Raw genomic sequence first — 26,939 nt, forward strand, 5'->3', positions numbered from 1 at the left:
TGTTGTCTTTTTGCATTAAGTTAATTCCGTTAATTAGAAAAATTTTGTTTATGAATCAACCTTGTTGGTGCTGCCTGAGTTACCATTAGAGATCAGAGTTTTTAAGAGGTACCAGGAACCTGGAAACCATTGCAATCCTTTGCCATACACATGTACCCCAGGCTGAGCTAGGTGGACTGGCATGTTGAAATCTCATGTGTATGATTTTTAGTCTTGCATTATCAGTTAGCAAAGTCAGACTTGCAAAAAGATTATGAAAGCCGGTTAGCTCAGAATAGAGCTATGATTTTGGAAAAGACTTTATAGACCACATCCTCAGCTGACAGAACTTGGCCTGGTTGAGTGGAACCAGGCCAGCTTATAGCAGCCAACACTCATAACCTTTTGTTTTCTTCTCTCTTGAGTACATAAAATTTAGCAGCTACCAGTGATGTCTGTATAGGAGCAGCCAGGGTCATGGTACCACAAATTATATTTAAAAAAAAAAAAGCATTATACAAAATTCGTTTAGTGAAACTTCTTCCATTTTATTCTTTTGTAAAAAATAAATTCGGAGGCTTAAATAAGAACAAGAAAATACTCTTAAAAAAGCATGTATTGTTATTTAGTTTCAAGTGGAAGCTTTGCTGTCCAGAAAAAAACATTCAGTTTAACCGTGCTTAGTGAGAGCTGGCAGTAGCTATTTAAAACATTGATTCTTGTTCCTTCTTTTCATACATCAGAATCCTACACAGACTGTTAACTTTCCTGTCATAAATTCATAGATAGTTCAGCTCCATAATTTAGGAAGGAGTGAGCAACCATCTGCAGAAATGTCTGCAGTAAATAGTTATATGGCTAGGAAATAGCCTAGATCTCCTTGTGGATCCCGCTTTCTACTTTTGCTTACTTTTCAATGCTTCTGGAACAGAAAAGAAAATGGTTGGAACAACTGAACTCAAGAATAGTTTAGGAAAATACAATTTATCCTCACTGATTTTGAGTTGTACATGCACAGAGAAATAAATGGCCATTCTAGTTTGTGAGTAATATCTAGGTAGATTTCTGCAGTGTTCAGCAAAAAGAGATTTCTAGTGCAAAAATGCTATTCTATTCTAAAACAACTACTGCACTAACTGTATCAACAAGTCATTTAATTAAATATATGACTAAAGAAAGATTCCTAGTGGAAGGAAAATAGGATGAAATATAAAAAAGGAGTGAGAATACCAAAGCATTTTTATGATACTATGATTTAAATTTTTAAAAGGTTACACATGAATAAGTTATTATAGTAGAAACATTAAAATGACAAGAATACTACAAGAGACTTCATTTAAAGTCTCAATAAAAAAGCAAAAATAAATAAAGGTGATGTCCTGTCTTTTCATTCATTAATGTGTTATTACATCCATAAATCTCTTGAGAGAACAGTTGGTCATAGGGTAGAATAATATACTGCAGAATTTAGAGGGTTTTAATGTTGAGCATGACAATGTAAATTTCCTTTATCAGTTTCATTATCTTTGTTTGAATACAAACATTTTCAGATGAATTACATGGTAAATGAATGTAAAAAATCTGAATTACAGAGCATCTTCTGCATAGGAGTCATGATAATTACCAGATATGTGCCAGATTTACTAGAAATAGTACTGGATAGGGCTGCACTTTGAGATTTTATTCATCCTTCTTTTTCTTCCCTGCTTACTTATAATTTTACGAAGCACACATGACGAACACTATCTGCTTTGGTGACATGCTGCATTCATTCTGAACAGGAATGAGTCACTTCAGAAGAGTCACATGCTCTATTTCTCCTGCCTAGTTGTGAGATGATGAGCAACTGGGCCCAGGAAAGCACAGTGTAGAACTTGCACAATTTCATCATTCTGTGAACTGGCAAAGTGAATAAATGTTACATCTTTATGACATTATTCACTGATCAAATTTGTAGTCATGAATAAGCAACTTCAGATTCCACGTAAGACAATGGAACAACTGTAGATATGCAGTAAAAAAAGAGATAAAACTGTAATGAGGAAGTGTAGCTCATCAAGGTATGTGCTGCAGTACATATATTAAATCCATAGTATTTTATTACTTATGTCATTAAAAATGACAACAAGAGTGTTAATAGAGCATTATTTCCTAGGAGCAGATTAGTCCCTCTAGAGACAAACATGGACTAATTACCTGTGTACTATATGGTGGATGGTTAGAATACATAATTATTATTACTAATTTTTGAAAGATGAAGGAACACACATGCATACGTTAGTATAAATCTGAGAGAAAAGTAATCTAATCTATCTAATTTCTTACAGACCTTTTCCTTTTACTTAATAGAATAGAAGAATACATTTTAAAAACACCACACCTTTGCTAGTACAAATACTATAGCTTTCTGTATTTTTATTACTACTAAAATCACAGTTTTCTTGAACAATATGATACCTTTCTCACTGTGTTCATGAGTTCATATTGATTTAGATCTTACTTTAGTGAAATCATTCCATTCATTTTGAAACTGTTCAAAGCTCCTCTGTACTGCTCTGGAGAGCCAAAAGATGAAAAAGAAGACTTTCTATGGGGCCAGGATTTACAGAGGAAGCAGGCAAAGACTGTTTTAAGACTGTTTTCCACATTTCCTCAGAAGAGGTATCCATGGAAATGTAACTCAGCTAATAGCTATGTTGCCATTTTGGCAACTTGCCAGCCTAGTAAGGAATTATCATTTTAAGAGATTCTAATAGGAAGCCATAGCTTAAGCCTGTCCTGTAGAGTGACAGCATGCACAAATGCTCTGAAGCTCTGTGCCCTGTCAGTGCGTCGTTCTGGGGGTCTGCTGTAGTGAAACGTGGTTGGAGACAGGGAAAAGAGTGCCCATGGGATTTTCTTCATTCCCATGGGGTTTACTATATCAGAAACCAACAGTAACTCAAGTTTTGTTTCTTTGTTTCTTTATTTTTTACTCTATCTCTTTGGAAAAATAGAAGAGGAAAAAAATAAATAAATAAATAAAACCCTTTCAGTTATTTGATTGTATTGAAAAAATATATTTTTTTAATATGAAAAGTGATTTTATAATAAAAAAAGAAGCAGAAAATCCAGGTTTCCCAATCCAGTACAAAATTATGCTTCTAAATGAACACACATTCTGCCATCTAGTGACCAGAAGAAATTGTACTGACCATCTGCAAGTCTGATCAGAAAACCTAAACACTGCTACTATTGAATATTTCATTATTATCTTTGTGGGAGTAACTGTAAAAAGGGCTACAAAGAAATTAAATATGTAGGAAACTTTTTCAAACACCTGGAACTCTGCAATTAATTACATCTATTGAAATCAATTAATAGTTCTGTCCAAGAAATATTTGAAACAAGCGGTTCTTTATGTATTTCTATAGCTCTCTTCTTTCTCTCTTCCCCCTGTACTGCATCATCTCCCTTCCCCTGGGACTTACATCAACAATTCACATAACTTCTGAGAAAAAAAAAAACATTTCTGAATCAGCACAGTGAGTATGGCATACTACTGCTACATGAGCAATCCACACAGTTTTCATGAATGTGCATTCTGACTACAGGGCATCTAACATTTTTTCTATTATCAAGAATTACTGAAATACTCATTTCTCTATTTAGAGTTCAGGAGTGGATAAGATAGTAGAGGGAGCACTGGCCAAGTGCTGTGGGTGAGAGAAGAAAATTACATTTTTGTGTAATGTCTTTTTTGGGGAATCGACCACCTCTTCTTCCTTCTGAAGTTCTGGTCAGCCTTCAGGGAGCCCCTGACCATCTCACCTTCCACAAGGTTCAGTAAAAGCAGTGGATGATCAGCAACTCTCAGAGATTGCTTTACATTTCACAAGACCTGAAGTGAGCCCTATGATCTCAGAATCACTTGCTTTTTAGGTTATTCTTCATTCATACTGTCATCATCAAATATCGTGCTGAAAAAGGCTTTTTTTTTTTTTTTCTTTAATGCGGTTTTGTACTGTGCCATTAGGAATACCACAATTCATACTGGATGATATGCCTATAACTAGATCAATACATTCACACTATGAAGTTCCATTGAAATTTGACATAAAATAAGCATAAGAGCCAAACCAACATTACCTATGACATCATTTTATAGCTAAGGTTATATATAGCTACCTTACAACTATTATTAAACAGCCTAAGCATAAACTCTGTTTGACACGTACTGTAATTTTAATGATTATCTACTTGTCAAAAAGCAAACACTAGTCATTGGTGAGTAAAACATGCGAAACTGATACTTTTCTTTTGTATTGCTCAGTTTTTCTACTTTGCATTTTTATACTATTAACAGATGTTTTTTCTTCTTTGTTCCTACAGAGAGCACATGGCACCTCTCTTCTCTCCTAAAAACCTACATTGGCCGCAAGATTTTAGCTTCTCCTTTAAAAACTAAAAAGGTTACTCAATAGGAATAAAAATTCCCATAACATAACATAAACATTAAGGTAAAGCCAATGAAACTACAGATAAGAGTTGCTATAAATGATACTCAACTGTAAACTTTGGGATTTCAGAAAACTCAGAAAATTTATTTTCTTCATTCCAAAAAGGCAAGGAAGTAGGTAATGTGTCAGAGTAATATATAAAATGAAATGATATACCACAGACATGTCAAGACATACACATTGCTAAAATACTTTTGAGTATTGTTCCATTGTGTACAGTTGAGGAGAGAAAGAATTTGCTTCCTATAACCGGAAACATTTGCACTTTAGCAGCTACAAAAGGACAACTGACAGGGTAAATTACTTGATAACTAAACCTCAGATTTTCTACCACAGATGCTTGGAATATGCTATGATCAGTTATAACTCACCACCTGGTTAAAATGGTCCATTCAAGGTTCCCCATATAGCCGTGTGTTCTTTACATTTAAGTTATTTCTTTGTAGGCTTTATTCTGATGCAAGCAGATTATGGTATTAACAATGCATAAAAACAATGACAACAGAACAAGAACATTAAAACCCTTTAATATTTCCAGGCCTAACTTACTGTCATATTAGCTCGTTCTGTCTGCTGCTGAAAAGATTCACTGACCCACTTTATTTAATGAAAGAACGTGGTTAATATCAGTGGATTACAGTTTGTAGTAAACACAGAAAATGCCTGTCTTTTTTCATGCAAGAGAATTAGGACATGCATCCACAAAATAATTTATTCAGAAACTGATATCTTTCAAATGCTTTTTTTTTTTCTGAGTTAGAAAACATGTTTTCAGCAGCAGGTACTAGGTAAGAAGAATGAGAACAACTTCTTTCCTTGGAATCTCAGTTCAAACACTGAATATTGTTTTCCAGACACTATGTCATAAATCATATTGACCTGACTGTACACGACATTTCAATGCCAGATACCATCTGCTAAGATGTCTCCTCTCACCTTTTCCACACAAACAGGTCCTGAAAACTGCCATGACATTTAGTCACATTTGAGCTGGCTTGGGTTAAAAGGTTTTCTCAGCCCAGAAAGCATTTAAATACTTCTCATCTGTGAAGTATAAAGGGAAAACAAATGCATAACTGGTTTGTCCTCTACATTTGCTATTTAGATAGAATCTGAACAAGAAGAAAAGTTTTTTTTCTATTTATTGTGAACTTACAACAGTCACTTAAATAAGACATTTCATTATAAAATGTTTCATGAAAAATGCAGTACTGTTGAGCTTTAAAGATGAAACAATTTTCTGAGCACAGTTTGTGCTTATGAGCAGAAACTGGACACTTCTGATTCCATTATAAAAATGTTCTTGACCCTTATTTCTCTTTTCTTATGAGACCTGAATATTAATGAAGCCTTTAAAGTCCTCACTCATGCCAATGCAGGGCATTTCCTGTTTCTGTTTTTGTTCTAATGCAGCATTTGGTTAAAAACTTCGGATGAATACGAATCTTGAGAGCTCTGCTTAAGTCTGGTTTCATTATTTGACAAAATTGTTCAAGAAGTGTTTTTGTTTCTTATGAAACATATATATTTTTATATATTCACTAAGTAAATGCTTACTATGTCAGGAGTAGATTAGAAAAAAATGCATCAAAAAGTGCATCATAAAGGCCATCAATGAAAATAGTCAAACTGAGTTGAATGTGCAAATTAAAAATGTGTTGTTACCAAATGAGAAAATAAAAAAGTCAAGGTGTGATAGCTGCTGCATCAAGTCCCATTTTGTTTTATCTGATGATAATCATGAGCAGTAGTTTCATCACTGCAAATGGAGCTCTGCTGGTGATAAACATGATCAGTGATCTCCCAGGGTTTCCTTTAGGGCCCAGTCCTGCAGGACACTGAATGTGCAGCACACACCACCTCCCTGTTATGTCATTGGAAATCTCGTCTCTGGCAAAGGTCTCCTGTATTGTACTCTTTTTGTAACTTAAAGATAAGTCTTCTGCAGAATTGTCCCAGATCCTCTAAATTGCCTAACAAGCCAGCAACGTCCAGGCAGCAAACTAAATGCAAACATGCCTAGCTTTCATAGTTTTTTTTCAATGGAAAAGCTATGTAAATTCTCTTGTTCCTCATCATGTTGTTAATTACAGTTTAAATGGCCATCTGCCTGACAACTTGTAGAAATTTTAAAAGCAGCATTCTAATCTCAATTTGCAATAGATTATCAACTGCAAAACTTGAACTATAAAAGATTTCCAACAGAATAAAAATCTGTCTTAGTGAGCTGTAGAAGACATACTTTTAAAAAAATATATTCATAACATTTTAAAACACACGTACATGCACTCATATGTATGTAGATATATGTAATTATGTAATTATTTTGACATGTATTCCTGGGATGTATTAAGAAGAAATGAATGCTTAAATCTGAAACTGTATTTTAGTAATTAGATTTTTTTTCAGATTTTCTCTTTAGAATGCAAACTTCATTGCTGTTCTGAAATGAGTAATTAAATTTGTACGTAAAGTGGTGTCATTAATGAATTTTTACAAAGTGATGCACTAATTTGGAGAAATATAACAATAACTTGCCAGAAATGGGGAAAAAATCACCTCTCTCTGCTGATTGACCACTTGAAATTGTATTTGCCTTATAATATTTTTTCTCTAAACTGAAATAAGATTTTTCACTCATTTCAATGATTTATTGAAATAGTGTGTTGATGCTACTTATAGGATTTGTTAATAGCACTTACATCATTTATAATGTTTTGCATCTTTTGAGGCAGGAAGGTAAGTTTTATTATCTTGATAACTTTACAAATTGAGGAGAATTTTGAATTTTGTATTTGCATTTGCCATGTAACCTTCCAGCAGAAGGGTATATTATAATCTTTCTATTTTCAGTGCTTCAGATGCTTGCTGCCTCATCAGCAGCTTCATGTATCTGTAGTTGAAGAACCTTCAATCTTAGTCCACAGTTCTGAACTCATGATACCTAAAATAGAGTGCTACCAAAAACCGAATATGTAACACCAAACTGTGGACTGTTGTGTGTACTTGGGAGGACCAGCGGGTACTGTGCAAAAGAGGCACTTGCCCTGCTTTAAGTTCAAAGAATGCTCCATTTTTCATCAAAGAAAGGAAAATGGACTATGATGTAGAGGACAGGATGTTTGTACAGGACCAGACAGAGAAAATGACAGCAGCAATAGAATAAAAATTGAAGTGCTTGTCTCCCACACTGAGAACCTTTCTACGTAATTGATTTTTGCATGGTTTTCCCCATTAAAATCAATGAGGACTTCTTTTTAAATACTGAGAGCAAGATATAATCTATGTTCTGTATAACCAATAGTTTTTAGGAATGAAATAATTCAAAAACACTTCTTCTATGGGATTCAACCTAAAAAATGAAGCACTTCACTGGCTTAGTTATTGATTTGCATTGCCACCATTCCCAAAGATGACTTGTTATCTTTGTTGAAGGCGTCATCATCCTGAAAGACAAATGCAGAAATAGAAGTCCTCTGGAGGACAGGCTGTGTTGAAGAACAGCAGTGTCTAGCTCTGTCACATTTTCTGGTGTGGACTGCACTAACTCAAACTATAATAATAATGTGTCTGCATTTGAATAATCGGTTTTGTCCCATGTCACACAGTGTATTTATAGTATGTATCAGTACACTGACTGTTGATTCATAAAAGAAATTCATGTTTAAGAATCTGCAGATGTAAGTTGAAGTATTTATTAAAAGCTGAGTGTAGCAAAGCTAAGTTGATGATAACTGCCATGATCATTTACCTGAATCTTATCACAAGCTTCCAGGTATGTTTAGGAACATATTGCATGAGACAGTATGTGTCTTTTGAAAAATGTCTACACACAAGCTTTCATAAACCTTTATTCTGTCTTTAGAATTTGGAATGATGGGAGATCATACAATTAAAAGTCAGCGACCTCGATCTGTTCATGAGAAAAGGGTCCCTCAGGAACAAGCTGATGCTGCTAAATTTATGGCACAAACTGGTAATACATCAGTTACATTTTTCTATTTACTGTTGTTAATTTTAGCAAAACCACTGCATGTTTCCATAATCTTTTGCTGCATATTTGTCAGTTTTCTAAGCTGATAATTTTTTTGAATCATTTATTTTTTTTTCACCAGTTAAAGTCCATAAATAAAGTAGCGAAGAATCAGGTACAAAAACATGCACTGTGAATGTGGATATTGAATTGTGTCATGTAAGCATGAATAGTAATAAAAGCAGTCACATACGTAGAAGACACAAGACAGCTTACTCTGACTTTTTTTTTTCTTCCAAAGATGATGTTACTAGCATGCTCCAGAATTTCAGTATAAATAGACTAAGGTCTAATCCCACCTTTAGCCACTTATCAAATTAATTAATTACTAGGATGACTTTAAAGTCCCTACATTCAGCACTTACTATCTTTGGCCCTGCACAATGCTCTATTATCTAGTTTCCAGATTCATAATTGCAAAATGAAATTGGCCGTAAGTAGTTTTTAATTGGATGTGCAAATTATCTAACAGTTTTTCTTCTAGAAGATATTTTCTTTTTTTTTTTTTTAACAACTGCATTTTCTTTAGATTAAGAACACCAAAATGATATTACAAATCCAGGGCTGAAGTTACAAAAACATCTGTTTGTCAACATCTACCACAGATACCTGTGAAGTCAATGACAAATTTTTAATGGGGGCAATTAAACTCTACAGCACCGAAATCATTCCCCCTTTTGACATAGTAATGGTCTGTGTATCTGTTGGCAAAATCTAACGTTTTAATGGTTCCGTACATACTCTGTTCCAGTAAACTACTTCACTAAAAGCCTTGTGCCCCATAATTATTGTATGGATTTGAAACAACTTTCTCTATATTCCGTAGTTACTAACCTAGAAAATAAGCCTGCATCAATCATATATAATGCCTTCAGTTTTGTATTCACTTTAGTAAAAGAACTACAATTGCATCTAGTTGCGTTGCATGTTGTCTTTCTTAGTAGTAAGGTGCTTTGCTTAACAGACTTGCAGAAATCAGTAGAGTAACCTAAACACATCTGCATCTACAGCAAACAGTGTAGATCTATCTGGTAAATAATTGAGATGAGGAAACAGACTTCTGTTTTCCTGCTATTAATCCATAGGACTACTTTTATATCTAACTCCCAGTTGATGCTACTGTAAGTAAACACTCTTGTATATCATGCATAAATGAAAGAAGGGAGCCAAGAAACCCCGTTGATCTTCATACAGTTATTGTGGACAAGTAGAACTTATTACTTACATGCCTAGATCAGACTTATAATGTTAGTTGCTTACTGCGTAGAATAACACTTTTGCTTTTATGCTGCTTCTTGAATTCATACAATTACTATACAAATAAGTAAGAGGATTTATTTTATTTCCTCATATAAATCCCTAAACCTTTCATATTATCAGGTAAAACTTGTATCTGATAATTTCTAGTCATCCATTGCAGTGCATCTATTATGGTGTTAGAGAACTGGATTATAAATGCAGCATGTATACCATCACTTTCTGATATATTGTGTGTTGAGTGGGAGATGAATTAACAAAATTATATAGGCTTGTTTTGCAAGTTTCTGCTCTGAAAGCAGGTGAGATGTATCAGCAGAGCACATACATTTTCATACCAAACTTTGAGGAAACGTATCTTTTAAATACTGTAGGTTAACACATTTTAAATAATATTGTGTTCTTTTTGGACATACTTACTAATTTTCATATCTTCATTTTGATTTTTCTTTGTAGTGACCATTGCATATTTTCTTTACCTCTAATGCATTCATTTTCTTATGATATAATTAATGTGATATCTTCTTAAACCAATTCAATAGGTGTTTCTAACATAATTTAAGCATTTACTTAGATGCTAAGGAGGCTAATAGCCCTTAAAATATCTTGTAAATTGATGCTGAGTTTCAGGATTCTTATATTTTTAGCTTGTTTAATATTATATTTTGTATAATAAGAAAACATGGAAATACACAAAATGTTTATACGACTTAAAAAGGTAGAGACAGGGAGAGAGAACTTTCTTAGGAAAGATATTTAGTTTATAAGTGTTTAATACTGTTAGAAAAGTGGACTTAATCCACTGAATTTTGCTGGGAAACTGAGTTTTAACATGTGATATTAACAGATGCATTGTCCTGTTTGTTTGTGAGTGATACAAGGCAGAATATAATATATTTTTTAAAATATTGTGTAAATAATTTATTGTCCCATACTTATCATTTTATGTGTTTGGACTGATCCTTCCCTTAGGTGTTATGGGATTTAGAGTGTATAATACAGGTAAGTGTTACACAGATCAATGAGGCCTCCCATACAGTAAGTTCTGTTTCCTCTTAAATATATTGAGCAGCAGAGCAGGAGAGCTTGGTAGGCTGCCAACCGTTAATTTGAGGATATAGTTTTAATATGATACCACAGTAAATCCAAGAGTTCTCAAATAACTGAAACTCAGAATGAAAATAGAAAGTATCCCTTTTCAAATTTCCATTTAAAAATAAAATTAAAAGGACAAAAAAAGATGTATCTACGCATTGCAGGGAACCCACATTTATTTTGGAAAATAAAAATTCTCTATTTGCTAAAATTGAAATTATTAGCATTGGCCTATATCTGCAAAGACATTTTCCTCCTTAAAGACAGATAAAAATCACACTAACAGCAGAATTTAATACTTGGAAAAATTAAAAATCACCAAAAAATCAAAATGTATTTGCCAAAAGGAAGTGGAGTAATTCATTAGATAAGTTTGTGGATTTTTTTAAATTTTCTCCAATTTCACTCTTTTTGCACAAAAATCATGTTAGTGTGGAAGTTGTTTGTTTGGCAAAGATTAAATCTTTCTATCATTTTTATATGTTGCAGTACATTGCTGAATTCTACGTTTTGTGAATGGACTGTACACACACGCTCAGGATTTAATCAGTATCAGTTTCAAAATTCACTCATGCTTCTTACATGCAGACTACTGCTCATTTCCATCATATTCTGAGGACTTTTTTGTCATGTTAAGAACTCAGATATTTTTTATTAGTAATGCATCATTTTAATATTTTATTAGCTGTGTTCTGTCACCAAGGCTGTGTAGGAGAATGGATAATTTGCACTGAGTATAAGCAACATCAGTTTGACTTTTTCTACTGTTTCACCATTCATCTTAACTACTTTAAAATGGCAAAGTCAAGCTTCAAACTTGTAGGAAAAAAAAAAAAAGACAAGAAAAATATTAGCCAGGAAACTCATAGCAATACAAGTGTTTTAATGACATAGATGAAGTTTAGAGTACAGATTGTATGATTGTATTCTCTACCTGTTTTAATCATATTATATACTCTAACCTGAACTCAAGTCATGTAGCAGTCTAATCAAAATGCTGTCTATAAGTAAAATGATTAAACCAGTAATCAGTGATTAAATTTCTCTGTTCTTCTCCCAACAAATAAAGAAGCTGACTTCGCAGCTCACTTAGGTGAACTCCTGTAGTTAAAGTGTTTCGTCATTTACTCCTTGTCCCTAGAATCTTTTACAATTACATACATTTTTATAAAAAACAGAGGGATTTGTGTGCTGAATTTAAAGCATTCTATGTTCTAACCAAATAAGCAGCATAGTTATTTTAAAGCATTAAATAGCCTTACAATTGCTTCTTAGAAGGCTCTCAGAGACATGCATTTTGCCTGGCTTTCTTGCATGGTCTCTGGAAACAGAACAAAACTAAACAATAAAAATAGAATAACCACCTTGGACAGATGCTTTTAACAAAAGCACTGTTTCAACAAATAATATAAAATTTAACAACTTCTTGCAAGATAACCACCAGAGTCTTCCTGATTTGCACACATTCCCTTGATTGTTACCAAAAATTTTGGAAGATAGGATTGCAATCTTGAGGTATTCAAGACTGAAATGTTATCATTATTGTGAAGCTGAATTTACCACTGATTTTACAGCATAAAAATTTTTGATTGAAGAAAAGCCTTTAAAAAATCCAGGCTGTAGAATAGGCTTTGTCTTGCTTTTTTTTTACTGAGTTTTAGTGGTAGAAGTGAACCTGAATACAATGTTATTTACTAACAGTTTTCAAAGCATTCACCTTCAGGCCTCTTCAGATTACTTATGCATTTGTTTTCTGAGAGTACTCAACAACTTCGCTGCATGTGAATGCTTTCGGGAAAGTAAATTGAGAAATGAGTATAGTCATTTAGTTTATGACACTTAAATATTTTTGCCTGAATATTCATGCAAGAAGACCATCAAAATAATAATAATAATGTGCTCTGTATCAACAGTGAAAATCAATGCAATTCAAATGTATGAGATTAACAAATTGCATTGCTTTGTTCATGATACTTATATCTTTCAATGTAATTACATAAAAATTAGAATAGTGGATCCCATAAAACAGGAATGAAAAACTTTTTGCTATTTTGATGTAGCCACAGAATTTTAAAAATGAAAAGTTATTCCAAATTACAGGCAAGTAATTCATCAATTTGTTGAATTAATTATTAATTGAGAATTTTTGATTCATTGTTCCAATTCTGACAGTTTTGAATATAATGTTAAGTACTACGCACAGTAAGAAGATCTAGTGCATTTATCAATTTAGAAGAGCCATAGGTCAAAAGCAAAGAACGGAGCAGTGCTCAAATCAAATTTTCCATTCCATTGTTCATGTTCATGACTCTTCTCCACTCAAGAAAAGAAAAGAAATTAGGAGGTTGGTTTGGGGTTATTTTGAATCCAAATTCCTGTACTGGTAGAGTTCTAAGAATTTAATTCTAGAGTGAAATGTATCAGTATCAAAGATAAATCTTTTACCACTATAGAAAAATAGTTGCTTATGTTCTTGGAGCATCCTGAGGGTGGTGTTGTTCCTAAAATGTTGAGAGGCACTTGTTCTTAGAAAATAATAATTCTAAATGACCAAAGTGTTTCCTTCTAACAAGAACTGTGAAACTACAGAATTTAAGGTCTTTATTTTCTATTCATTGCACATTTTCACAGCTGCTTTACTCCATGAACTTTTAAACATTTATTTTGACATGTTACTTTTGTCTTTAATTTGCAAAGGCAGACTGTAATGAATTTCAGCAAGAAAAATGTCTCCTTAATACTTATCCCTATATTCATGTTTGTTTGTTGTCTTGAATACAGGTGAATCTGGTGTGGAAGAGTGGGCCCAGTGGAGTACGTGTTCAGTTACTTGTGGTCAAGGGTCGCAGGTGCGAACCAGAACTTGTGTATCACCTTACGGGACACACTGCAGCGGCCCTTTAAGAGAATCAAGGGTTTGCAATAACACTGCCCTCTGTCCAGGTAGTGTTAGCAGCCAATAAATAAAATTGTGGATGTTTTTGAACTGTATAATGATAAGAACTCAAAACTATATTTTTTATTTTTATTATTATGAATTTCATAAGAGCACGTGGATTAGAATAGAGAAGTGTAATTCTATTCAGCTATAAAATTTTATGATGTAAATTGTTATTTTTATTTTCAGAACAGTCAAGGTATATAACAAGAGTCCTTTTTTCTGACAGCTTCAGATTTTTTTATGTCTGTGTTCTGTTTTCCACTAAAAAAGAATAAAATATAAGGCACAGTTTAAGTATAAAATATAAACTAGGGGAGAAACCCAGATTACCAATAGATAAGAAACAGCGACTGATTAACAGAGAGTGTTAACACAGATAATTTGATTCTGCAGTTTAGCCATTTAGAATACTGTCCTATAGGCAATGGGCTGGACAGTGTCCTCTGCACAGTAATGTCTTCTTTTACATTAATCTGGCAAGAGTAACAGTTATTCATTAGTGGAGGAAAGATGGGACAAAAATAATCCTCTTACAGCTGACAAAAGGTAAAGGTCATTAGTATCTTGCATTACAGTTTTCCTACTCCTTTCATCTCAGAGATTTGGATATAGAGTTCAGCAGTAGTTAAACTCTAAGGAGAAGAGACAGGCACATTTGAGGTAGCTGCTGAAAGGACACATCTTGTTTCTTTAGAGTCTGCTCAAGGATATGATTTATCTAAGATAGGAAAGAAAAGGGAAGGTATATGGCCTGTGACCACATTCATTTTCCCTTGTTTCTGAAAAGGAAGAATGATATGCCTCCGTTCAGATGACCAAATTTGTCAGCTCTTTTGTAAACCTTCATCTGAGCATCCTCAGATTCTATGGAAACGTACTCAATTTTCTGAAGTAAACTGTACTGTCTCATACACATACCCTCTGAACTTTGTCTGAGTGAATAGCACCAGGTGCAAGTAGATTCATGTTGCTATTATGTGTTGAAAAATATCCGAGAGAAGGTGCATATGTGACCACCTCAGATTTTTTATATTAGCAGTATAAGCCTTTACAGACCCCTACAATTAAAAGCATCTTAAAATATTGTATCTTTATAAGCCAACACTGTATCAGCACCAAATGCTTTATCACTCTAGTCTAGATAAGCAATTCACCTGAATTTTCAATATTTCAGGGTAGAAAACTCCAGATGTGTCTAACTGTGACATCTTTAAATTTTCCATACAAAAAAAGGTGGCCACTAACAATAAAAGGATAGGCTACCTTGCAGTCTACCAGAGGTGAGATACTTTCCAAATAAAACTCTCAACTTGAAAGTACAAAAATAGGAAGTACAAAAAGAAAACTATAAAATAAAAGAACAAACTTTCCAAACAGTCAAAGCTGTAAAGACTCATTTGAGGTTTCCTTTCATTTAATAAAAAATGAAAACATTTTCCAGCACTCTCAATGATACGCAGCTCTGCCTGCCTTCTTGTTCATTTAAAATTACCACAGAAAAAGCAAGGGTTTAAATCACTTAATTTTACAGAATTTTATCTTAATTTTCTCCAGTAAGGAATATGAGAGTTTCATATCAAAACAACAAATCTATGTAACACAGCAGTCGAGATAAATATTCACAATAATCTGGAAAAAAAGTTAATTCCTAAAATTTGCATTGTCTAGCAAATTAGCTCACAAAAAAATAATGTTCCATATTTTTCAACCACGGAGGAGCTCTTTCCTCACATTCTGTTTCCAGAATTCAGTTTGAGCAGTGGCTACTAATTCTCACTGAATTGCCAAAATATTTTTAAGGTCACCACACCTGATTCCTATAATCTTTATGTATCTCATGCTATGATAGTATGTCTTCTAGGTATTTTGTTTTACATAATTACAGTAGCCTTATTCATTTATATTGGTCTCTGGCTACAGAGGTTCTTGTGTGTGGCAGTATGCAAGATTAGCAATTTAGAAAGATGCTTTACCTAGTCACAGCTCCATTAAGTTTTCAAACATCTCTTTAATTATTATTATTATTATCCTCTGTCTTGTTATACTATTTATTCTGTCTCAAAGGGTTGCAGAATTCAAGATTATTCCTGGCTCATACAGAAAAAAACACATAGTTTGTAGAGTCCTATAATTAAAACACAAGTTTATCAGAAGAGCCCAAACATATGCATCTGTACATGGGAGATGGCCTTTGAACCTTAACATGCACCAGTCATTACACACAACTTTTGTTCTCAGTTGGTACAGAAAACTTTTACATCTTAGAGAGTAAACTAGAAGCAATATAAATACAAAAATAACAGTACAACTTGCAACCTATACGTACAAGATCTACTGGAGTGTAATCATTATATGTTTATGCGAGTAGTAAAAATACAGCGATTTTGAGAGCTACGATAGCATTTCCAAACAGCAAAACTGTCATTTCAAAATAAGGAATTATGCAGAGGGGCCTTCAACCATTTATCAACAAGCTTTAAGAGAACTTGATCAAATTGAAAATACTAATGAAAGCCTGAAAGAGTGTTTTCATATATAGTCTTCATATACTCCCTTTAGCTTCCACTGGGAATAGGCATCACTGGATAGTAGGGAATACATCTATATACATGTACTGTAATCTCACTGTCCTCGTAAATTTTGAGAATGCGATCCAACAGGTTTATCATTATTCAACAGTAGGCTATACCACAACATGTTTTGCCTAAGTACATGAAGGCTATTTGGTTCATCTTTTTTTCTTTTCATTCTGCTGAGTACACGTATGTATATAACACCTATGCAATATTACAAAGAGTTAAACTAAAATCACGAAGGAGCTGTTGTTGACACAATTTTTCATTTATTTATATTTGTTCAAGCCCAGTAGTATTTCAGGGATGGGAGCCCATTAGGTAATTCAGACAGTATCTTAGATTTAGGAGCGTTCTCAGAATGTGCAGTGTAGTAAGCAACAAAATATAGTTCATATAACTGTTGTTTCTTTTGCAAGTAAGGGCATCTCAGTATCCAATACTGCAGCACTACTGATCATTTTAGCTTACTGTATAATTTCTAATGCATCTAAGACTTCAAGGAGAAAAAAATTGATTTTCTATGCCTGAAGATCATCTCAGTTAGTTTTTGTTTCTTCTTCTTCATTGCTATCAACCACTTTCACTACAAAATTTGGCTGACGTTCAGAACTTTCATGATTATGGGTAAGACAAAACACAACAGGAATAAGAATATTCTAAAACACTTCAAATATTTGTATGCTCAAAAGTTGTATTTTGACTGTGCTAAGACTGCTGTATTCCCTTTATTTCTCAAGACTTATGTCAGTGAAGTTTAGCCATATTGCTGAAAGGTTGCAAATTTCCTTATATTCTGTGCCTGCATGGCTACACTTACAAAACTGTTTAAAGTTTTTAAATCCTACAGCTTTATTGTTAGTAATCTATGCTCTGGAAGTTCAAACTTTCACTTGAGAGTGGGAAAACAATAGTGAGGAAAATTTTATTTATAATTAGAAAGAGGCACAGCAGAAATAGAACGGATGTATGGTTTAAACATGAAGGATGTATGCAGGTTTCTGAAATTTTGTTGAGCTTATTTGCTACTAATTTAAGAAAAGTCTTGGAATGCACAATTTAAGACGTACTGAAGAAGCAGAAACCATATCAGAAACTATAGCATTTAAATTCATGCATGCAAAATCTCTAATATCTTTTTTTTTAAAAAAATCCTGTAATCGAGCATCGGCTTCCATACAATTACTCAGTCATGTTGAAATATTTGTAACTTAAAACAAAAAACATTAGTGGCCATAGTATTGTTCCAATATCTGTTCTGTTTAATGCTGAACAAATTACAAGCATTTAAACTCCAATTAAAAAAAAATCCACCAAAATATTCTTGTAGAACGAAGGCCAGCATGGCCTAACGCCTCCTCCCATCTCACAGAAGTTCTGCATTGTGAACACTGTGGGTGTTCACTTAAACATGATTAGGTTCACAGAGTGGCAGAATGAAGGGATAGATGCTCTGCAGTAATCCAGGCTCATTGTGCTAGCAATGTTTTTGACAGATAACTTGGCAATAATTTGAGTATTTTTGTCCCATCTAATGAATCTTGCATCTGAAACTGTGTTATAGAAAACAGTAACTCCTCTGTGGGCCAGCTCTCCATCTGGTGTAATTTGGCATAGCTCATCTGGCTATAATTCATTGGATGTTATATGGTTTTTTGCATTTAGGGAATGATATAAAAGAAAACATAAGTGAAATATCAGGAAAAAAAACTGTAAAGGTAAGAAATATAAAAGTAAAATGTTTTTTAAAGCTGATCTAGATGCATTGGATGTATTAATTCTCCTTGAGATTTCAGTGCTCACACTGGTTGTTTACTTAGTGGTATGCCATCTCCATCCTTGAATTCATTAGTTATCTACTACTTTCAGATATACAAGCTTATAATACAATAGCATACTTTGAAGTTTTGATTTACCAATCAATTGTTTTCACAGAAGATGATTTAGGGTGCATCGCACTTGAAACTAGAAACAGATAGAATTTGGTGCAAGATTGCATCCACCCAAATGAGACATGTTGTTTTGGCTTCTGGCTTCTGTTCATATCCAAAATCACAAAATAATTACTCCATGTTCCTCCTAACGTGTAATCACTCTTGCCAGAAGAGATATACAACCTCTTGTCTCAAGACAATAGTTTAAACAAGCCCTCAGTTTATGTTTTTTTCTGTTGTTGTTACCAGTTCTGAGTTGGTTTTTTTTGTTTGTTTGTTTTTTCCTAATTATTTTAAATGAAGACAGCTAGCATAATATTTTGACTACATCAAAATAAAACTCCAAACTAAACATTAGATGTAAACTCATATGGACCTAAAAAAAATCTCATTTTATATCTATATACTGTCTAATCTCTCTAATTTATTATTTTTACAGAACAATATTTCTATAATTAGTCTTTCCTGGTTATGTTTCTTATTTTTATGAGGTTATTTTTAGTTTGAACTGGGCAACTTTTCATCAGTCACTGTGGTATCAGTAAATTAAACTATTTTCCTGTTTCTTCTGACTATCAATTTTACTCCTAGTAAATGTTAAAGAGAAGACGAAACATAAGAGCTTATGTGCACATATAGTCATAAACTTATTATTTTTAGGGGACTTAGGTTTCTTGGTTTTGACAAAATGTCAAAGTTAATCAAGGTTTCTTAAATTACTAAAATCTATCATTTTTGACAGGAAGTTGGAATGTTCCTGGGCAGTTGTTTTTTGGTTTTTGTTTTGTTTTGTTTTGTTTGGCTTGTTTGTTTGTTTTGCAGATTTATGTGGTGTTTAAATTAAGAGAATTTTTATAAAACTAGCCATGTAGGATGCGAAACAATTATTCTACTTTACAACCACTTGTATGCGACCAAGTCAAAAACTTTAGCCCATCTGAGCTGTTATTTAGTGGGTGAAAATTTTCACTGTATGAAGTTTAGTGTTTTGTATCAGGTACAATTTCTCTGCTGTTACCTAAAAAATATTTTATCTTAATGTTAAAACCTGAAATAACAATTTTCCTTAGTTTTACTGTAATGCAGTAGAACATACCTATATGAACAATTGTCCTTGATCTTACTGAATGTTCTGGGATAACATACCAGAGAGCTGTACCTCCTTCTCACCTCGGCAACTGAATTCCACCTCAGGAAATTTTATTTTGATACATACAAGAAGAGAGTTTTATTTGTAGAAATGGAGCAGGTGATACGTGCCTTCAGGGCAAAGGAAGCTATAAATGAAAAGTTCTCTCACTGTGATGAAAGAAATGTGAGGAAAATCAGAAAATCTATTTCTTTTATAATGTGTCAAACCATTACCAGTGATACACTGAGGTGTTGTACACCATTTCACCCTCTAGACACCATTCAAACAGACCATGTTGCAGAAACACAGTTTTATGATACCAACTGTAATGCTCAAACTGAGTACTAAGTCTCTGGATTTTTCCTAATGTCTAGCGTTAATAAAGTTTTCCTTTTTCCAAATGTAGCCTAATCAAAATCTGTGCAAATGTTTTTTTGTTTGTTTTTTTTTGTTTTGTTTTGTTTTTTGTTTTTGTTTTCTATTTAACAAGAATAAGTAAAGTGTGTTTCGCAGTATTTTCAATTTATAAAGAACAGTTTTGCCAAATCATGATTAGAGTTTTCTTACGGGTACATGTTTAACAGCACTGTGCTGAAGAACTTGCTGAATATTTAACTACCATTGTTTCTGAAAAGGGAATACATATGATATATATGTATCAGTTTCTCCTGCAGTGGAAAAAAAATTTAGAAAATGTGTAAATTGTATGTTTCTTTATATAAATTTTGTGAGTTACTTGTATATAAAAATATTTACATGTGGTTATAATTTATTCTGTTTTCTGAAAGTATTTGAAGTTTATTGAGTCAACATCTTTTAAGATAGTGATGCATGCATTACTGTGTATGTTAAATCAATGAATATGTTCAAGTAACAATATATTGCAAATCTCTTTTGCTTATTTGCTCTTAGTATTTTTGAGGAAGATAGTCAAGTACATGTGCTGCCAGTTTTCCTCATGAATATAAACATGTGAAACAGTTGTAAGAGCCCTAGTTTTCATAATAACATTGTTGCAGTTATCCATTTATTTTCAAAATAGAACTTAATTCTGTTTCCTCCAAGTTTTTAGTCTTATGCTGAGACCTAAAGCATATGCCTGGTTTTCACAAAGACTAGTCTCCTGAAAATCAGAGCTATTATACATATCAGGTCATGCACCAGAAAATAATAAACAGTTTTTGAAAAGGGAAGACAGCTTTCTGAGAAGAATGAAAGAAAAGAAAACGTGAGTGAGATTAGTGGAAATATTAAGTATAACGTAATGAAAATAAGAGTTTGTTATTTAATTTATTATTATTATTATTATTATTATTTAATGGAAGAATAATTTAGCAGCACTAGAGATTACCTCTGTACCAGTTACCTTGAATTTGACAAAATAATTCCTTTTTACAGTATTGATCCTGCTTAATTTAAAATCCTTCTGTTATTTGTGTGTCTGTTTCTGGTTAAAATTCCTTTGGTTTGTTGCAGTACATGGCGTTTGGGAGGAATGGTCACCTTGGAGTTTGTGTTCATTCACATGTGGTCGAGGCCAAAGAACTAGGACAAGGTCATGTATACCTCCCCAGTATGGGGGAAGATCATGTGATGGACCTGAAACACAACACAAACCGTGCAATATTGCACTCTGCCCTGGTGAGCTTATATAGCAACTTTATGCTTTGTTACAGTGCATTCAATGTGAGTTGCTTGTAATTTCTTTGATTATCCTTTGTGCTCACACACAAACTTTTAAAAAAGGACATACAGAGTGAGTAAAGATGGGTAGTCATTGCTAGTAACTTTGACTGTAGTGGTCCAAATGGTCACTGCAGATCATAGCTACAGCTTTGTTTAATTCTGGTGAACAAAACATACTGCAGCACTTTTATTTTTCTATTTTTCTCTCTTTTTTTTTTTTTTTTTAAATTTTAGTCTTGCATGCAGCTGCAAAAAACATGATTTAATCTAGTTTTTCACCAGGTTGGTAGCTGTGCAATTTCACTTGAGCCTACACAAAAGTAATTTACATGATATATGAGCATGAGGCAAAGTTGACAAGAAAAATGCCAAATAAAACTAGTAGAGAATAAATTAACGTATTCAGTTCACTTCAGTATTGAAAAAAAGGTATTACACATAATTTGATAAAATTGAGATGTGTCTCATAATTCTGGATTTTGAACAGTCATCTGTACACTACTGGCTTTCACCATAGGAAGTATATTTTCTACTTTGCTGTAATATGAATATTCAATTTTATAAAGAAATCTTCACGTTAAGTCTGTTAGCCTCATAGCAGTATTTCAGAAGTTGAAAGTTCACATACTTTTAGTTTCTAAAGATAAAATCTGTGAAATATACACAAGAAGTCACAGAATGAGTTTTTTCCAAGAACACTGTAATAATGGATTTGATCTTTCCTACCCTAAATAATACTATATGGCAATGAATAAACTGAAGAGGGTGCATTGAAATGTAATTTTCGTAATATTTTCCTCTTCACATAAAGCTCTAATGATTAATGAATGCAACTAGCTTCCATGTTTGGAAAAAAATCTGCTGAATTGGAAAAAATTCTGCTGAAGAAATTATCAGGCTGTAGCTTCCCAGCTTGAGAGGCATCTGCGTTGAGAAATGGTTCACAACCAACAAGGCATTGCATAAAATCTTTAATATAGAACTTCAGGAAATAGACAAAACAGAAAAAAAAAAAAAAGCTTTAAATGCCACTTCTTTTAATTCACTGGTTTCTGAGATCCTGGATACCAAAGATGCAGTCAGCTCTTATCTTTGATATAAAAAGAGTAAAATAGCTCACCTCCTTATTTCTCTGAACACAGGTTTAAAATGCTATCTAGTCCTATTATCCATTACAAAAACAAGTGTACATTTTCACTTATATGGGAAATCGGTTTATGTTTTTAATTATTTTGCATTTTAACATTTTATTTCAATCAATAAAATTTCTGATGTAAGAAATTAAAAAAAAAAAAAAAAAAAAAAAAAAAAAAAAGGCTATTCCTGATCTACATTTTCGCTCAAAAGACTGTTGTATGGTTTACCTGAGAAGGAGGCTCAATTATATAAATAAATTAATTATATGTGTAGAGAACAGAATCTGTGTGTCAGGCAATGTGGTCATTCCTATTCAGCTAACAGATTTAATTTTACAATGGGGACTGAGAATCTCATAAAGTGACTTATGTGAGTGACAGCTGCAGCTGTGCAGAATCACTTTCAAGGGCTCAGGGATTACGTGATACAAAATTGGTCCCCACTCTTGCCTTAAAAGACAAGTCCTTTAAATAAGATCTCGTTTTAGAGAAAAAGGAAACTTCACAGTCTTTCAAATTGTGTGGTTTATGAGCAAAGTCATAATTTGTCCTTAGAGTTGTATCAGTGTAAAATCTGAAGAGATGAAAAGGAGGAAATGAGGAGAGAAAAAGGAAAAAGGAAAATAATTTCAAATTATTTTAAAGTAGCTTATAACATGATCTGTATTTTACTGTTGTAAGTCAAATACCTTCTGGCTCAGTCCAAAGAGCTCTGTTTCTCCAGAATGAAATCCCTACATGAGAACAACCCTGTGAAGCCTTGCATTGCTTTGGTAGTAACTTTATTGTGTCCATCTCTTTTGTGCCTGCTGTGACAGTGGATGGACAGTGGCAGGAGTGGAGCCCGTGGAGCCAGTGCTCAGTGACCTGCTCCAACGGCACCCAGCAGCGAAGCCGGCAGTGCACGGCAGCGGCCCACGGTGGCTCTGAATGCAGGGGGCCCTGGGCTGAGAGCCGGGAGTGCTATAACCCTGAGTGCACAGGTAAGTGCTTGCTTGCCCTATTGTGGCTAAAGGAGGAGGAGGGAGAAGGGCCGGACCCCCCCCATGACTCTAATTTTGGTGCTACTGCCATTCAGACAGGCTTCTGGGCCACCACAGTCCTCAGCAGGCTGTGAAGGAGCAGAGCAGCCTCTCCAGAGGGGTAGCTGAGGCCAGGCTTCTTTTTAATTTGATAAGCCACCTGGAGATAAAAGAGAATGCATCCACAAAAGGCTGTGTGACAGACTGCATAGCTGCTTTTCAGTTTTATCATTTAAAGCAGTTTGAGAAAGAACTGCTTGAGGACTAAAATATTTAATAAAGTGTCTCAAGAACTTAAAAGATGTATATGCATAAACTGATTCTCTCTTGCTCTAAAACTGCATGTATTCATGATTTTCTAGTAGCATAAAAGCAGCTTTTCAAGGTGATTAAATTGCATGTATTTCTACTTCTAAGCCTCATTTGCCCTGTCAGATCATATAAAATCCTGCTTCTAAAATATCATTTGCAAGAATGTATTTAGTTACTTAAATGATACTTATGCATATTGCAAATGTGTGTTTTTATGTGTGCCTCTAGTACAGCGCTATACAAGTGCATATAAAGTACAAAAATGTGACAATGTGTGTTTTGCAATCTAACACAGAGTGAAAGTGCACTTTTTTTTTTTTTTTTTTTTTTTTTTTAATATATTGGAAGACAAGTCATTTAGATAACAAACCCATTTTCAGCGGCCAGGTAGAGGCCATCTTTAGAGGTTCCATGGCCATTAAATATCGCTATTTGTCATTATTACATAATTCTATTTCTTTTCTGCTTAAGTAAAGAATAACCTAATTCCTTTATTACCGTCATTTTGTCATCACTGTAATTATACTTTACCCAATAGCAAATGGCCAGTGGAACCAGTGGGGCCACTGGAGTGGATGTTCCAAATCCTGCGATGGTGGCTGGGAGAGGCGAATAAGGATCTGTCAGGGGGCTGCTGTGACTGGGCAACAGTGTGAAGGAACTGGAGAGGAAGTTAGACGGTGCAGTGAACAGAGATGTCCTGGTGAGAACCAAATATAATCACTGTTATTACCTACACTGTAGTATGTCTTACTTTAATGGACATATTTGAGAGAGGCAAGATCCATAGAGCAATAGTCCTAAAAAGCCATATCTGGCCTTGCTTCAGGTAAAACAATACTGTTTTTCTCAGTAGAGTTGTGCTGATGTAGCTAAGTGTAAACTAGTTCAATGGATATGAGCACTCCAACAGCTTTGCAATAAATTGTGATACTATAATATATAAATGTATCAGAAAAATATTTTATTGCATAGATACATGTACATTGGGATAAATTATTGTTTGCTACAGAAATTATTGCCTAATGCATTGATGTGAGCATATTAGGTATGGTTTTATAAATCATGGAATTATTTTTATCCCGTGTACAAGAGACCTCAGTGTTAAATATTTAGTGAAAATTACTGTGCAGTAAAGATCAGAGAAAAACAATGAACATTACTTTAATGTACAGAATGAATGAATACATAAGTGACATTCTGTAAAAGGTGGAAGTCATATAATACTAAAAAGGCATCTTTCCTGCTTTAGTATAATGCTTAAATGTGTTTATTTGCAGCACTTTTACTTTGTCCTCACAATAGATGTAAGTCTTTCTAAAAGAAAGCTAATAAAGGTGTACATTTTAGCTCCTTCAAAAGTCACCAATAAATAAAAACACTGGGTGAATATGAATACACTTATCTGTGAAGACACCTTTTCCTAAAGAAAAAGAATGCCTTGTTGTATAGGTATATGACAATGAAACAAGTCGTAAATAGTATAGAATGACATAGACATTCGCTTGGGAAATCATGGGCTCTAAACTTTGAGGCTGGGAAGCCTCAAAATGTATCTAGCAGTCTCCACTTCATATTTAGATGGCTATGTGCTAAGGACAGAAAGGACTAAATGGAAAAGTTGCTTTGGGTCAGGAAGCAGGAAGTATGTCTGATGTGAATTTTATGTTATTGAGCCCACTTATTTATAGACAGCTTGTTTATCCATTGACAGCCATCAGAGAACAGTTGTCAAGATATCTCCAGTAGAGTAGTACAATGCATTTGAAGAACACTGCAAGGACTATCTTCGTTGATAAAAATATAATACGGTACTGGTGAAGTTTACCAGCTTTTAATTCTGCAGTGCTCTCTTTAGCTTTAATAAAGCATACATTATTCAAAAAAAGCAGGAAAAAATGAACAGAATTTATATTGGATTCCTAAATAAATTATATTTTTCATTTTATGAATTTCCATAGTAGATGTAGACTTCCTCTATAAAAGTACAACACTAAGAGAACATTACTGTGAATGTTCTCAATAAAAAGACATTCGGATAAACCAGTTTCTTCTTATGAAACCAACCTTGAAATTGTTTGCATATTTAAAAGTAAGACCATGCTGCTACAATCCAGTTTTCAAAGGTTGCCACCTGCTGTTAATAAAATATTTTACAAATGTTTTTACAAGTCAAATTCACACAGAGCATTATTTGCCATTTTCTATATTTATTTATTAAACCGATTATTTCCAGATTAGAGCCAGTACGCTTAGAGAAACCATAATAACCTAAAGTACATTTTGACTGGTTATACTTCTGCAGAAGACTGTATGTGAATAACAGATTTAATTTGTTTATTTCTAGACTTATGTCTCCTAAGGCATCTCAATGGCTAATTTACCTGAACTTTTCTAAAAAATAAAATGATAGAAAAAATTATTTTTGAATAAACATGAAGCAAAACTGATAAGATACAAAGTTGCTGAAAAGTTACTTTTGTTTCACTGATTTCTTTTTATGTGTAAGTTCCTGAAGTTTCTAAATATTATATATTGCTGACTTATAATGGTGTAAGTAGAAGAAGATTAAAACCTTTTCCTATTCTGCTGTTACAGTTAATAATATATATTGCAAACAGAGCTGTTCACTTGACTAACTCAAAATTTTGAATGAATTTTGTATCTGTGATCTGCACCATCTGAACATTTTTCAAGATTTTCTTCATAGTTGATCAGTGATTATCTTCAAACAGTTCTGGCAGGGACTGAATTATGTCAGGCATTTTTAGAAGCTGGGTAAAATCAGCACTAAGGTAGGCAGGCTCATAACTTTATTTGGAAGCAAGGTTCTGGGTTAGCTTGGTTTGTAGGCAAACATTGAGCATCTTCCTTTGGGAATGGTTTATATTCACAATTATTAATTTTAAAACTATGATTATTTTTTACTGTACAAAAAATTGTGTATAGTATGACTTCAGTCATTGCTCCTTTGTAGTATCTCAAACATCTAAATTTGTATTTCACTCCTAACAGGTCGGCAGCATTAAGGATTTAAAGAATCCTTTTTTGAAGGATAAAATAGTTAACAAATATAAGAAAGAAAAAACATACTGGACTTGCTAGGCAACTAGTTGAGCAAGAATCATTGGAAAGCTCAATACAGGATGAACAAATAGTAGGACATTAGATGAACAATAGTAGGACAAAATCTGTCCTATAGGAATAAAGGAGATAGCTAGCTAGCAAAAGGAATTGCAACCCATGTCGTGGCAGGCTGATGAGAAGCTTTTGGAAAAAAAAAAAAAAAAAATAAAATAATAATAATAATTAAAAAAAAAAAAAAAAAAAAAAAAAAAAA

At 33.5% G+C, this 26,939-nt stretch overlaps 1 protein-coding gene across 1 annotated transcript in view; it reads left to right on the forward strand.

Annotated features, from left to right (window-relative positions):
- The window catches only part of ADGRB3 (adhesion G protein-coupled receptor B3), a 448,004-nt gene that overhangs the window by 172,891 nt on the left and 248,174 nt on the right, over positions 1 to 26,939 (forward strand). The window contains exons 2-6 of the mRNA XM_042817191.1: positions 8,344 to 8,454; positions 13,645 to 13,806; positions 20,920 to 21,084; positions 23,084 to 23,248; positions 24,138 to 24,302. Of these exons, the coding sequence (XP_042673125.1) occupies positions 8,344 to 8,454; positions 13,645 to 13,806; positions 20,920 to 21,084; positions 23,084 to 23,248; positions 24,138 to 24,302 (768 nt within the window). The remainder of the gene's footprint in view (positions 1 to 8,343; positions 8,455 to 13,644; positions 13,807 to 20,919; positions 21,085 to 23,083; positions 23,249 to 24,137; positions 24,303 to 26,939) is intronic.

The sequence above is a fragment of the Centrocercus urophasianus genome, unplaced genomic scaffold (genome assembly GCF_019232065.1).
Source record: "Centrocercus urophasianus isolate 14NV4802_14NV808 unplaced genomic scaffold, USGS_Curo_1.0 seq_10, whole genome shotgun sequence".
NCBI lineage: Eukaryota > Metazoa > Chordata > Aves > Galliformes > Phasianidae > Centrocercus > Centrocercus urophasianus.